General features: G+C 47.6%; 1 protein-coding gene across 1 annotated transcript in view; it reads right to left on the reverse strand.

The window, feature by feature from the left end:
* The window catches only part of LOC137570337 (cytochrome P450 2K6-like), a 45,182-nt gene that overhangs the window by 12,622 nt on the left and 17,929 nt on the right, over positions 1–14,631 (reverse strand). The window contains exons 6-8 of the mRNA XM_068278983.1: positions 9,730–9,871; positions 8,171–8,355; positions 4,809–4,950 (exon numbers count right to left, since the gene is read on the reverse strand). Of these exons, the coding sequence (XP_068135084.1) occupies positions 4,809–4,950; positions 8,171–8,355; positions 9,730–9,871 (469 nt within the window). The remainder of the gene's footprint in view (positions 1–4,808; positions 4,951–8,170; positions 8,356–9,729; positions 9,872–14,631) is intronic.

Below are 14,631 nucleotides of genomic sequence, written 5' to 3' on the forward strand. Positions count from 1 at the left end.
ATAGTTGAAGGGTGCAGATGGATTGTTCAACACAGCTATGCCATCTGACATGTAGTCCTTGACCATCTTCTCCAGGCGATCGGTGTTGGAGGTGGATCTGCACGCTTGCTGTTCTGTGGGCTGCTGCATGGGTGTCAGAAAATTTTCCCACTCCAAGGACACTGCCGATACCATTCCTTTTTGGGCACTAGCTGCGGCTTGTGTTGTTTGCTGCCCTCCTGGTCGTCCTGGGTTTGCGGAAGTCAGTCTGTCGGCGTACAACTGGCTAGAGGAGGGGGAGGATGTCAATCTCCTCTCTAAAGTCTCCACAACGGCCTGCTGGTATTCTTCCATTTTGACCTGTCTGACTCTTTCTTCAAGCAGTTTTGGAACATTGTGTTTATACCGTGGATCCAGAAGGGTATAAACCCAGTAATTGGTGTTGTCCAGAATGCGCACAATGCGTGGGTCGCATTCAATGCAGTCCTAGGCCGAAGAGGTCATAGCCTAGGGTCACAAAAACCTGTTTATTTGGGCAATTTCAATGGTGGCGAGTCTGACGTACATAAATCGCAGCAATGGCCGTTACCAACGTCTGAATCTCACGAAATGTCTCATGCAGGTAGAAGACATATTGTTAAACTTGGGCTCCAAAGATGGGTTCCCTACATCTCTGCAAACCAGAGTTACAGGGCTCCAAATTTGGTAAAATCCCCCATAGGCTTTCATTGGGCCTCCTATTTACAGTTCCAAAATCTCACATCTTTTCAAAGGGCAATTGCTCAGCAGTGGCAAATTTTCTAGCATTGTAGGGACCCTTAGGGGGAACATGACTGGTGAGTTTCGGGCCCCTAGGCCAAAGAGGTCATAGCCTAGGGTCACAAAAACCTGTTTATTTGGGCAATTTCAATGGTAGTGATGCTGACGTACATAGATCTCAGCCATAGCCGTTATCAACGTCTGAATTTCACGAAATGTCTCATGCAGGTAGAAGACATATTGTTAGACTTGGATTCCAAAGATGGGGTCCATACATCTCTGCAAACCAGAGTTACAGGGGTGCAAAATTGGTAAAATCCCCCATAGGCTTTCATTGCCTCCCTATTTCACTTTCCAAAATCTCACATCTTTTCAAATGGCAATTGCTCAGCAGTGGCAAATTTTCTAGCATTGTAGGGACCCTTAGGGGGAACATGACTGGTGAGTTTCGGGCCCCTAGGCCAAAGAGGTCATAGCCTAGGGTCACAAAAACCTGTTTATTTGGGCAATTTCAATGGTAGTGATGCTGACGTACATAAATCTCAGCCATGGCCGTTAGCAACGTCTGAATTTCACGAAATGTCTCATGCAGGTAGAAGACATATTGTTAGACTTGGATTCCAAAGATGGGGTCCCTACATCTCTGCAAACCAGAGTTACAGGGGTCCAAAATTAGTAAAATCCCCCATAGGCTTTCATTGCCTCCCTATTTCACTTTCCAAAATCTCACATCTTTTCAAAGGGCAATTGCTCAGCAGTGGCAAATTTTCTAGCATTGTAGGGATTTTTAGGGGGAACATTACTGGTGAGTTTCGGGCCCCTAGGCCAAAGAGGTCATAGCCTAGGGTCACAAAAACCTGTTTATTTGGGCAATTTCAATGGTGGCGAGTCTGACGTACATAAATCTCAGCCATGGCCGTTAGCAACGTCTGAATCTCACGAAATGTCTCATGCAGGTAGAAGACATATTGTTAGACTTGGATTCCAAAGATGGGGTCTCTACATCTCTGCAAACCAGAGTTACAGGGCTCCAAAATTGGTAAAATCCCCCATAGGCTTTCATTGGGCCTACTATTTACCGTTCCAAAATCTCACATCATTTCAAAGGGCAATGGCTCAGCAGTGGCAAAACTCACCAGTCATGATCCCCCTAAGAGTCCCTACAATGCTAGACAATTTGCCACTGCTGAGCAATTGCCCTTTGAAAAGATGTGAGATTTTAGAAAGTGAAATAGGGAGGCAATGAAAGCCTATGGAGATTTTACCAATTTTGCACCCCTGTAACTCTGGTTTGCAGAGATGTAGGGACCCCATCTTTGGAATCCAAGTCTAACAATATGTCTTCTACCTGCATGAGACATTTCGTGAAATTCAGACGTTGCTAACGGCCATGGCTGAGATTTATGTACGTCAGCATCACTACCATTGAAATAGCCCAAATAAACAGGTTTTTGTGACCCTAGGCTATGACCTCTTCGGCCTAGGGGCCCGAAACTCACCAGTCATGTTCCCCCTAAGGGTCCCTACAATGCTAGAAAATTTGCCACTGCTGAGCAATTGCCCTTTGAAAAGATGTGAGATTTTGGAACTGTAAATAGGAGGCCCAATGAAATACGTCAGACTCGCCACCATTGAAATTGCCCAAATAAACAGGTTTTTGTGACCCTAGGCTAGGACCTCTTCGGCCTAGGACTGCATTGAACGCGACCCACGCATTGTGCGCATTCTGGACAACACCAATTACAGGTTTATACCCTTCTGGATCCACGGTACAAACACAATGTTCCAAAACTGCTTGAAGAAAGAGTCAGACAGGTCAGAATGGAAAAATACCAGCAGGCCCTTGTGGAGACTTTAAAGAGGAGATTGACATCCTCCCCCTCCTCTAGCCAGTTGTATGCCGACAGACTGACTTCCGCAAACCCAGGACGACCAGGAAAGCAGCAAACAACACAAGCCGCAGCTAGTGCCCAAAAGGGAATGGTATCGGCAGTGTCCTTGGAGTGGGAAAATTTTCTGACACCCATGCAGCAGCACACAGAACAGCAAGCGTGCAGATCCACCTCCAACACCGATCGCCTGGAGAAGATGGTCAAGGACTACATGTCAGATGGCATAGCTGTGTTGAACAATCCATCTGCACCCTTCAACTATTGGGTATCGAAGCTAGACACCTGGCACGAACTGGCAATGTACGCAATAGAGGTGCTGGCTTGCCCGGCAGCCAGCGTTATGTCGGAACGCTGTTTCAGTGCTGCCGGAGGCATCGTCACAGATCGGCGTATCCGCCTCTCCACAGAAAATGCAGACCGTCTGACTCAAATTAAAATGAATCAATCCTGGATTGGAAACGACTACGCAACACTCCCGGACCCCAACCAAGTAACATGTACAATGAACATCTGTGATGGGTTAGCGTTTCCGGTCCCTGTTTATTGAACCTCTCATCTGTATTACATTTATGACTGCATGGCGACAAAATGCAAATTGCTATCCGCACGCTTCTTGTCCTCATGCAAGGCCTGGGTTGTTGTGTCTCAAAGCGTGGCCTTCTCCTCCTGCGCCGCCCTCCTCCTGTTCCATCACGTGTGCTGCTGCTGGTTTAGCGTTACCGGTCCCTTTTCCTAGAACCTCTCATCTGTATTACATGTATGACTGCATGCCGACAAAATGCAAATTGCTATCCGCACGCTTCTTGTCCTCATGCAAGGCCTGGGTTGTTGTGTCTCAAAGCGTGGCCTTCTCCTCCTGCGCCGCCCTCCTCCTGTTCCATCACGTGTGCTGCTGCTGGGTTAGCATTACCGGTCCATTTTCCTGGAACCTCTCATCTGTATTACATTTATGACTGCATGGCGACAAAATGCAAATTGCTATCCGCACGCTCTTGTCCTCATGCAAGGCCTGGGTTGTTGTGTCTCAAAGCGTGGCCTTCTCCTCCTGCGCCACCCTCCTCCTGTTCCATCACGTGTGCTGCTGCTGGGTTAGCGTTACCGGTCCCTTTTCCTGGAACCTCTTATCTGTATTACATTTATGACTGCATGCCGACAAAAAGCATGTTACCTGTGCAAAGAAAACAGACATTTCCCGCATTTAAAAGACTTCCATTATGTTCGGAGTTCGGCTCGAACACCTGAACATCGCGACCATGTTCGGCCCGAACCCGAACATCTAGATGTTCGCCCAACACTACACGTGACCCGTTCGGCCAATCACAGCGCTAGCCGAACGTTCGGGGAACGTTCGACCATGCGCTCTTAGTTCGACCATATGGCCGAACAGTTTGGCCGAACACCATCAGATGTTCGGCCGAACTCGAACATCACCCGAACAGGGTGATGTTCTGCAGAACCCGAACAGTGGCGAACACAGATAATTGATACAGATAATAATGAGAACAGCCGACACTGGTAATGAAGAGGAAAGTGAAGCATTCACACAGCAGGGGCACATGGCTGTGCTCATTACTGACTCTTAAAAAGGAACCAGAGACGAAGCATAGCTAAAAAATGTAAAAAGATGTTATACATACCTGGGGCTTCCTCCAGCCCCATAAGCCTGGATCGCTCCCATGCCACCATCCTCCGCTGCCTCTATCGCCTGTACCGTGTCCCGTCACTTCCGCCGGACGCGACCAGTTGTACGCATGTGCAGGGGCTCCCTTTCGGATTTGTACGCATGCGTCTGCGCATTACGGAGGGAGTGCACTGGCGGAAATTATGGGACCCGTTACCGGCGGACAGAGGCAGCGGAGGATGGCGGCGTGGAAGCGATCTGGAGGAAGCCCCAGGTATGTATAAATCTATTTCTTCTACGTCTCTGGTTCTCTTTAAGTTCCCCAGAGCTTCTCCATGCTCTGTACACATGCTGCTATTACATCCAAAGTGAACTGTAGCAGGGAAAAAAGGGGGCAGTGCTGTAAGCTGCAGGATGCCTGCAGATATTCTGGTGTCTCAATATATAATTCTGGTCTGTCCACAGACACTGCACTGGCCCTGGTCTGAGGGGGGATTCTGGGCAGCTGTAATCCCCCTCTGCGTTTGCCTATGCCTCTTATGTGTGGAATACGTTACCAGCAGAAAAGGGCATGAAAGCCGCCTTCTTCACAAACGCCCCGTTGCTGTCCAGGAAGTTCTCTGGAGAGAAGGACTCCGGATGCTGAAACTGGGTGTCATCATAATGAACAGACTCCAGCAGTGGGATGATGTATGTTCCCTAAACAACAGAAACATGATAGTAGGTTATCATCCTGATGGAAAACTGATGTTTTTTCAATATAATAGCTGGCAACCGCAGCACAGTTGCCCCCGCCCACTTTTTTCAATGTTTTATGCTAAATTTTATACAGAACTACTTTTGTTCCCTATTGCAGGCCTGTGATATGGGTACTGTAGGAGAGTAAGGAAATTTGCACTTGCTTGACGTACAACTTCCAGACTGTCGAAAACCGCCTTGCATGCACCATACTTTTTGTGCCCCTAGGCTCCCCATTCTTGTGCTGCAATGCCCCTCCCATTCCATGTACAATGCCCCTCCCATTCCATGTGCAGCCTCTTCTTCTATGTGTATCATCCATGTACAGCACTCCCTTATTTCATGAACAACTCCCTTGAGCATCAGTTTCTCTTTATCATGTGTTGCTCCCCATTTTCATCCTCCTCTTTCATCTGTAGCAACCCCTCTTTTATGTTCAGGTGCCCTCTTGGGCTGCAGCTGCCCAAGGCCTGGGCCTTTGTGGCCTTTCCAGAAATCCAGCCCTGGTAAGGAGTAGAACAGCTTGCCACTATGAGGGAGTTACACCACTGCACTAGGAGCAGGTAAAGTACCGAACTCTGCTTCTTCTCTGCAAGTCACACACCCTTAGCTTCCGGATTCTCCAATAGGGATGGCCCTGCTTAGGGGAACTCATGGAGAAGCATGTAATCAGTTTGATCAGCTGATAGATTTGTAAGATTCTGATTTGCTGGTCCTGATCATGTGTTAAAGACAACCTGAGGTGGGTTTGAAGTATGCTATTAGGACACAGAGGCTGGTTCTGCATACTATCACCAGCCTCTGTGTCTGTACTTTGTCCCCCCAGGCTGTACTTTGTCCCCCTGGCCCACCCTGCGCTCTGCTGTCCCCCATAAAAATAACCGCCATGCTAGCGACATACACCTTGCCGCTAGATGGCTGTTTACCTTAATGCTGCCAGTCACCGCCGCTCCCCCGCCTCCACTATAGCGCCGCTCCCGGCCTGCGTCCCTTCCCTCTAATCAGCTCACGAAGGCAGGGGGGGGGGGACGCAGGCGGGGAGCGGCACCATAGAGGAGGCGGGGGAGTGCCAGTGACAGGCAGCACAGAGGTAAACAGCCAGCTAGCGACACAATGCATGTCGCTAGCATGGCATTTTTTGTTTATGGGGACAGCCAAGCGCGGGGGTGGGGGGATAGGGGGGTTGCGGGGACAAAGTACAGACAGAGAGGCTGGTGATAGTATGCAGAACCAGCCTCTGTGTCCTAATAGCATTCTTGAAACCCACCTCGGGTTCTCTTTAAACCAGGAAGTCATCACAGCAAATCAGGACCTTGCAAATCTATCAGCTGATCAAACTGATCACATGCTTCTCCATGAGTTCTCGTAAGCAGGGCCATCCCTATTCTCCAATGGCGTGGGTTGTGGGGGCAACTGTTACACCACTGTGTTCATGTGTAACTGACTGGATTTTGTTATCTTTCCTGGCGGATCAGTGAATAATGGCGCACAGCGCCTATGCATAAAAATGGCGCTGCATTAAAAAGATACGCTTATCGCTATTTATCGTTAGTACTGTATAATAATGGCGCACAGGGAAAAAAGAAGAAAAACGGCACATAGTAACATTATTTATCAATAGCGTTGTTCATATACCAAACAGCAGACATTATTGCGCACAGTAACTTTATTTATCAATAGCGCCCTACATAAGCCAAACTGCAGAAGTAATTTAACTGCAAAACGGTGACTGGATTTAATGTAACACTGTCAAGGTTAGGGTAAGGCACCACCAGGGGAGATTTAGGGTTAGGCACCACCAGGGAGGTCTTAGGTTTAGGCACCTCCAGGGGGAGTGGTTAGGGTAAGGCACCACCAGGGGAGATTTAGAGTTAGGCACCACCAGGGAGGTCTTAGGGTTAGGCACCTCCAGGGGGGGTGGTTAGGGTAAGGCACCACCAGGGGAGATTTAGGGTTAGGCACCACCAGGGAGGTCTTAGGGTTAGGCACCTCCAAGTGGGCTGGTTAGGGTAAGGCACCACCAGGGGAGATTTAGGGTTAGGCACCACCAGGGAGGTCTTAGGGTTAGGCACTAGGGATGCTCATTCGGATTCTGCGGAAATGCAATTTCCGAAATTGGTAATTTAAATGCATTAGGCGGATTTCCGCCGGAAAACATGGAATTTCCGCCGGAAATCGTGGAAATTCCGCCCAAATTTAACATCGATTTTCTCAAAAACTATAAGGTCTTTTTGAAAACTTTTTTTGCATCTTGTTCAGGAGATTCTGTTTAATAAACCCTGAAAATTTGGTGTTTCTAGGACTTACGGGGGCTTTGTTATTAACCGCTAAAGTCGGCAGATTTTTACTATAATGTAAAACGCAGAAAATCTGCATCTGCCCATTTTCTGCATTTACATTACAGTAAAAATCCGTTTGTTAAACAGAATCTCCTGAACAAGATGCAAAAAAAAGTTTTCAAAAAGACCTTATAGTTTTTGAGAAAATCGATGTTAAAGTCGGGCGGAATTTCCGCGATTTTCAGAATCGGAAATTGGCATTTCCGACCATCCCTATTAGGCACCACCAGGGGGGTCTTAGGGTTAGGCACCACCAGGGGGGTGCTTAGGGTTAAGCACCTCCAGGTGGTGGATAGGGTTAGGCACCACCAGGGGGTGGTTAGGGTTAGGCACCACCAGGGGGGTGGTTAGGGTTAGGCACCACCAGGGGGGTGGTTAGGGTTAGGCACCACCAGGGGGGTCTTAGGGTTAGACACCACCAGGGGGGTCTTAGGGTTAGGCACCACTAGAGGGGTGGTTAGGGTTAGGCACCACCAGGGGGGTTTAGGGGTTAGGGATAGGTACATATAACGATAAGGCTTTAACGCTAAATAACGATAAGGCTTTAACATTAAATAGCGATAAGCGACAAACGGATTAGCGGCAACACCGTGCGCCATTATTCGCAGGCGCCATTTTCAGATGGATCCTTCACCTGGTGTCTAAACAAGACTTTGCCTGCCTGCGGATCACAGTCTTCTAAGAGAGTGCAGTCTGTTCCCCACCCTCTTGCTGCCCCAGTTTTTAAAGGTCTCCTAACAAATTGTTTGAAACAGGATGTGCAGAAAAAACATATCTTGCTGCTCAGCTTACCGAGCTGTCAGATGGTTTAGATCTGTGGTGGGAACTGTACTGTAACAAACCTTTGGCAGGTGGTAGCCCATGAAATAAACGTCTTTGGTCGTCTCTCTGGGAAGGCTCATAGGAAGGACGTTGGCATTCCTCTGTGTCTCGTGAATGACGGCATTTGTATACGGCATGTTTTTACGATGGTCAATCTGGGGCTGAGCCAATCCAATCACTGTGTCGATTTCCTCGTGTACACGTCCTGATTAAAATAAATATTACAAATCAGAATCTGATATTCGTTGACAGTGCCACCTGCTGGAGAGGTAGGCAAACTTTGTAAGCCTTGTTTTACTGCTGTGTAATAAAGATACAGTAACTGCTCAGGAGAAAGAAAAAAACATGAGGAATTAGTCCCCATGTCTGGACACTTGGCTTCTATATTGTTAAAAAAAACTTTTTTATTACAGTAAATGATTACCTTTTTCTACTCACAAAGCTTTACCAGCCAGACCACTGGGTGGCGATACCAAAAATGTCAATTATAAGCAGTGCAATTATTTTGTAGGATAGAGAGAAAGGGAGAGTTGCTTTCAAAATAGAAGCTGTTCCTCCAAAAGAGGAATCGTAGGACCTATATAATTGCATGTGATTTTCATGTGAAAACTGCTTGTAAAAAGGATAAGTAATTTCAGTGAAAAAAAAGTTGCAAAGGTTAAAGTGAAATAAAAGTAAGATATGTTGAGTTTCTGAAAGCCTGTACTAATCATTTAAGCCACCATCACATTCCCCTGTATGTAATGGTGTAGAGGTAAATGGTGGGCAGGGCCGGGCCGAGGCAGAGGCTGGAGAGGCTCCAGCCTCAGGGCGCAGTGTAGGAGGGGGCGCTCAACTCATTCAGTTGTCATTCCCAATTGTGTTTGAAGCAGAAAGAAATTGAAAAGGAGATACATGACAGTGACTGCAAGCCAGATAACTTGAGATAAAGGTGTTGGGGGCCCTGGGGAGCCTCTTAGTCTAATAGCAATCAGTGTGTGACAGCTGGGGTGGGAGGGATGGAGGGGCGCACTTTGCTGTCTCAGCCTTGGGTGCTGAAGGACCTTGTCCCGGCTCTGATGGTGGGTATGGTAGTCATACTCCCCGTAGTGAAGGCCTTCACAAGCACCTTGCAGTTGGACTCTCTACATTCTGGTCCTCGGCCCATTCTAGATGTTATGCAATTCTGGTATGTGCTCTTCTTGCTGGCCCATGCATTTCCCTTGGCCAGATTATTATTAGATGGCAGTATGGAGTATTTAGCTTATTGCTCGACTTGACATAAATTTAAAAAAAAATGCAAACAGGAAGTACAGCTGGACCAAGCCCAAGTGCAGAAGACCAGGAAGCAGAAGGTTAACCTACAGGGCTGTATAACTGCTATACCTGCATACAATTCCACCAACACCATCACATGGTGTAAGCTGGAGCTATTCTTCCAATGACTATTTCTGTTCATCATTTCAACATGGAGATTTCTGCAATGGTAACTTTCTTTTTGTATGTTCTTAACATATCCTTAGGTTCTGCTTTCTGGGTTAAAAAAAAATAAATATACATATAATAAAAAATAATAAAAGTCGATACAACGAGACCTTACTCTGAATTTCAGGGTTCTGTATCATGTATGAGATGGCCCAGCGGATGGTGGAGGAGGTGGTATCTGTGCCCGCCATAAACAGAGTGGTCACTGTGCTCATCAGATTTGGTTCATGGAAATACGTGTTTGGGTCATTACTTTCCTAAGAAACACATCGACAAAAACAATAAATTATAACACATTATACGGCAAATATTTTTGCCAAAAGGCACACTCTTATATCACCTTCAGTCTTACCTTCATCACACCTCCAGTCACACCTACCACACCTACAGTCACATCAATCACACCTCCAGTCACAACTACGACTGTGACGGATTGCGGAGAAACCGCCGCACCTTCTGACAGTCAGGCGGCGGTTTCCGCGCATAGAGCGGCGGCTTCCCCGCCGCAACATGTGTCTGGTTAGGCTGGACCCAGTAGTGCACACAGATGGAGAGCTACGCGCGCGCGCGCCGCAAGACAGGCTCTTTATACCAATAGGAGAAGGGTCAGCTGATCGAGGCGGTCAGATGATTGATTGATGGGAGCTGGGTGGCGCTGGAGAGCGCTCCACTATATATATCTCTTGCTGTTCAGTTGCTGGTTGTCTGGCGTTGCGAATACCTATGCGTTAGCACTCAGACCTAGTCAGATCTTTCAGTGTGGTGTAACCAGGAGGACCTGGGAATCCACACTTAGCCAGTTTACTGTGTATTATCTGTGTTATTCATTAGACCAGTTCCAGGGTGTAGAGACCACGGACCTCACACCCCAGACTAGGAATACTGTGTGTCATCTGTGTTATTCCTTAGACCAGTTCCAGGGTGTAGAGACCACGGACCTCACCCCCCAGACTAGGAATACTGTGTATCATCTGTGTTATTCATTAGACCAGTTCCAGGGTGTAGAGACCAAGGACCTCACACCCAGACTAGGGAACTTGTGTTATCATTCTGTTATACATCAGACTAGTTCCAGGGTGTAGAGACCACGGACCTCAAACCCAGACTAGGCATTGTTTGATATCTGTTATGACATATTGCTTTCCTGACCACTCCTTTGATCTCTGATTCGGTACCTTGCATTTCTGATATTCCGTTGCCAAACCCTGCTTGCCTTGGATACCGAATCAGCTTACTGTTCGTACTTTATCTGTCAGTTGGTTGTCGACCCGGCCTGCCCAACCTTTCTGGCTGTCACCCACCCCTTGGGTGCTCAGCCTCCTTACAGGGGCCCTCTGCCTCTCAGAGGGGGCACTGCTGCTCAATCAGTCAAGGTCTCCTTTCCCTGGAGTCCTTGACTGCAGTAGATTCTGTCTCTACTTATTGGACCACCTGCTACCCCGGTGGTCCAATTTCTACTGTTGCACCAAACACTCACACGCTTCAGGTGTCCAGAGGTTAGCAATATATCTGTATTATCGGTGATTCTGCAGATCATCAATAATCAGGTATATATCTGTATTTTTGGTGATACTGCAGATCACCAATAATCAGATTCTCTCTGCGTGTTGACACCAATTGTTACAACGACACCTCCAGACGCACCTACCACACCTTCAGTCACAGCTTCATCACACCTCCAGCCACACCTACCACACCTCCAGACACACCTCCAGGCACAGCTTCATCACACCTCCAGTCACACCTACCCTACACCTCCAGACACACCTTTAGCCACACCTTCATCACACCTTCAATCCCACACCCTATCCCACACCTCCACAGCTTCCTCACACCTCTAGTCACACCAACCCTACACCTCTAGACACACCTTCATCACACCTCCAGTCACACCTAGCCCACACCTCCAGACACACCCCCAGCCACACCTTCATCACACCTCCAGTCACATTTACATCACATCTTTAGTTACATCTCTATTACATCTCCAGTTACACCCTCATCACACCTCCAGCTACGCCTTTATCACACCTCCAGCTAGATCTTCATCACTTCTACTGTTACACTTCAAATTTTTTATGCCTCCTCCATTCAAACGTTCTTCACAGATGAGAGCTGAAAAATATAAGTTTCATTCATTTTGTTTTGGGGAAACTACAGACTGAGGCATCCAGGTTGGGGTTATCCAAAGAGACAATACAGAAGATTGGCAAGTGACAATCACAGTGGTTCCAGTGTATGTTAGGCTCTACCTTGGAGACGTTATAGTGGGTCACTGGATGTGTACAGTTTGGTTGTCCTGCCATATCTTTATGTTTTTGGTGGTGTGGTAGGATGAGTTTAGGAGGTATGGTCTGCAATTGGGTTTTGATCCAGATTAGGTTCAAATGTCTTGGTTTGGGGTGGAGGGGTTACATTGGCTTGAATTAATGGTTCTTTTTCAGGGATGAGCAGAAACTACGCCAGTGCGAATTTTCACATCGTAGTTCGCATTTACGCATCGTAGTTCGTAGGCAAAGTCTCAAAACTTTGCGTATGATTTTACGTGTAGCGAAGTACCGTTACGTGTAATTTACGCCCCTACGTGTACTTCTCATGTGTATTGCGAAGTAAACTACAAATGCGTTATTTGCGTCTATTTTTCCGCGTACGATTGTATGCATACAAAATACGCATTGGAAAGGGGAATGTACGCATAGAAGAGTTACTGGTACAAGCATTTTGCAGAGGAATTCATGCGTACATTTTTATGCATAATGGCATAAGCGTCCGCATGTACTACCCGCATGTACTACGCTACGCACTACGCGTAATTGCGTATTTTAACGCGTAGCTTACGAAATGCATACGAAGCAAATATTTGATTGTGATGCCGTAGTTTGGCGAAGCGTAATTGCGTAAAACCACGCGTAGTTCCAGCGTAGCGAAGTTGGCTGACTACGACCATCCCTGTAAAAAGGAAGCTGCATACAGCCCATCCACCAGACATATCAGTGGTACATGCAGGGGTTCTGGATATGAGCTTAAGAAGACCTATGCCGGCGTTGTTGAGAGCCATTAAGTCAGACTTTGCAGCATCAGAGGCATAGCTAGGGTTTTCAGCACCTTTTGACCTCCCCTTTGGGCAAAATGTACATGGCCACACATTAGAATGGGGTCATGGTCATGGGTGGAGTCAAATGTACAAATGCTGTTTAGATAGCCAAATGTTCCCCCTTTCCCCATTCAGATAGCCTGATGTGCCCCCCCCCTTTAGATAGTCATATGTGCCCACCCCCCATAGATAGCTAGATGTGCCCCTTTACATTTGGATAGCCAGATGTACCCCCTATAGATAGCTAGATGCGCCTCCCTTTAGATAATCAGATGCTCCCTGCCCCCTTAGATAGCCCCACTTTTTCTGCTGCTGTTAATGCTTTTGCACTCCTCTGTGGAGGGAGACAAAGAAGCCGGGGCACCTCGGGCAGCCAGCGAGCCGCCTCTCACACAAATGGGGGTACAGCGCCCTCACAGCGCTGCGCCCGGGGACGTATATGTCCCCCCTTGCCCACCAATAGCTACGCCTCTGTGCAGTTGGTGCTAGAACTCTTGATTATTTGGTCTGAGATTATCTCAATTTTTCAGTTGAGGTATGCCTGAAGCCACAAGGCAAAGGATAACCCAGGCCATATTCAGAAAGGAGTTCTTGGGCAAGACTCCCTAACACTGCAGGGTGACTTATTGAGCTTGGCCTTTTTTGTCTGCAGCTCTCAAGCACTTTTAGCCCAACATAAAAAAAAAACACAGTTATCATATCATTATTTTTTGATCGCACTCCCGAGTCTGAAGCTTTTTGCTCCTGCATAGTTGCAAGTTTTATTTCATTGAGTTCCCACCACCTGCACCACCGCAGCGTTGTGTGCTTGTGCAGTTGTGAATAATTTTACAAACTTTACAAGTGCAAAATGCTCCCGGCCAAGGGAATGCGATTGAAGAGACTCATAAAGCTGTGACTGTGCATTGGGGGTAACAGCGACACAGCAGTGTGGACTGGGTGGGCAGAGAGTGAACAGATAGACTACAGGGGGCTGGAAGAAGCCTCAGGTAAGGATAAATCAACCTTTTTTTTTCAATTAACTTCTTAACGACTGCGTTACGCTGTTCGGCATGCAGGGCCGGCGCTACCATAGAGGCAAAGGGGGCAATTGCCCCTAGGGCCCCAAGGTGTCTCCCCCCAACTTAACTGTTGTTCCCCGGTGCCCCTGCAGAGTCTTCGGCTGAGCCAGATGGTGTCAGCCCCTGCCTCAGGGTCCTTGGGTGGAAATTTGGCTGCAACAAAGGGTCCATTCTGCTGATTTTTGATTGGGGGGCCTCAGGGTTTAACATTAGAACCGGCCCTGTCGGCACAAAAGCGGCAGCAGCCCCAGGACCGCCAGACGCCAATTGGCGTCAAGTCCTTGGGCAGGGTTTTGCAAGCGATCGCGCGTACCCATGCAAGCGCAAATCCACTTGTATGATGGAGCTCCGCAGCGATCGACGCTAGGAGACTGTTAGACAGCAAAACCGCCCTCTATTTACAGTGTACAGCGATCTAAGGCATCCATGTGACATGGCTGCCCCTCTGGGAGGCAGGAGAGCGATCAGCTGATGTCTATGAGAGCCGATCGCTGCGATGGGGGAGGAGGTAAATAAAAATCTGAAAAAAGGGGTAAATTTTTTTTTTTTTTTTAATTGTAAAAAAAATAAACAAACATCCCAGCAGGGATCAGAGCCCACCAACAGAAATCTCTGTTGGTGGGCAGAAAAGGGGGGGAGGGGGGAATCACTTGTGTGCTGAGTTGTATGGCCCTGCAGCAAAGCCTTAAAGCTGCAGTGGCCTAACTGGTAAAAAAATAGTAAAAAAAAGTCTGGTCACTAGGGGGGTATAAGCCTATGGTCCTCAAGTGGTTAACGTGGACCTGAACTCGGAACTTCCTATCTGCTTTAAAATATAAGCAACAGCCCGATAAACATTTTTTTAAGTTACAGCTGATACAAA

Source organism: Hyperolius riggenbachi, chromosome 4 (assembly GCF_040937935.1).
Source record: "Hyperolius riggenbachi isolate aHypRig1 chromosome 4, aHypRig1.pri, whole genome shotgun sequence".
Taxonomy (NCBI): domain Eukaryota; kingdom Metazoa; phylum Chordata; class Amphibia; order Anura; family Hyperoliidae; genus Hyperolius; species Hyperolius riggenbachi.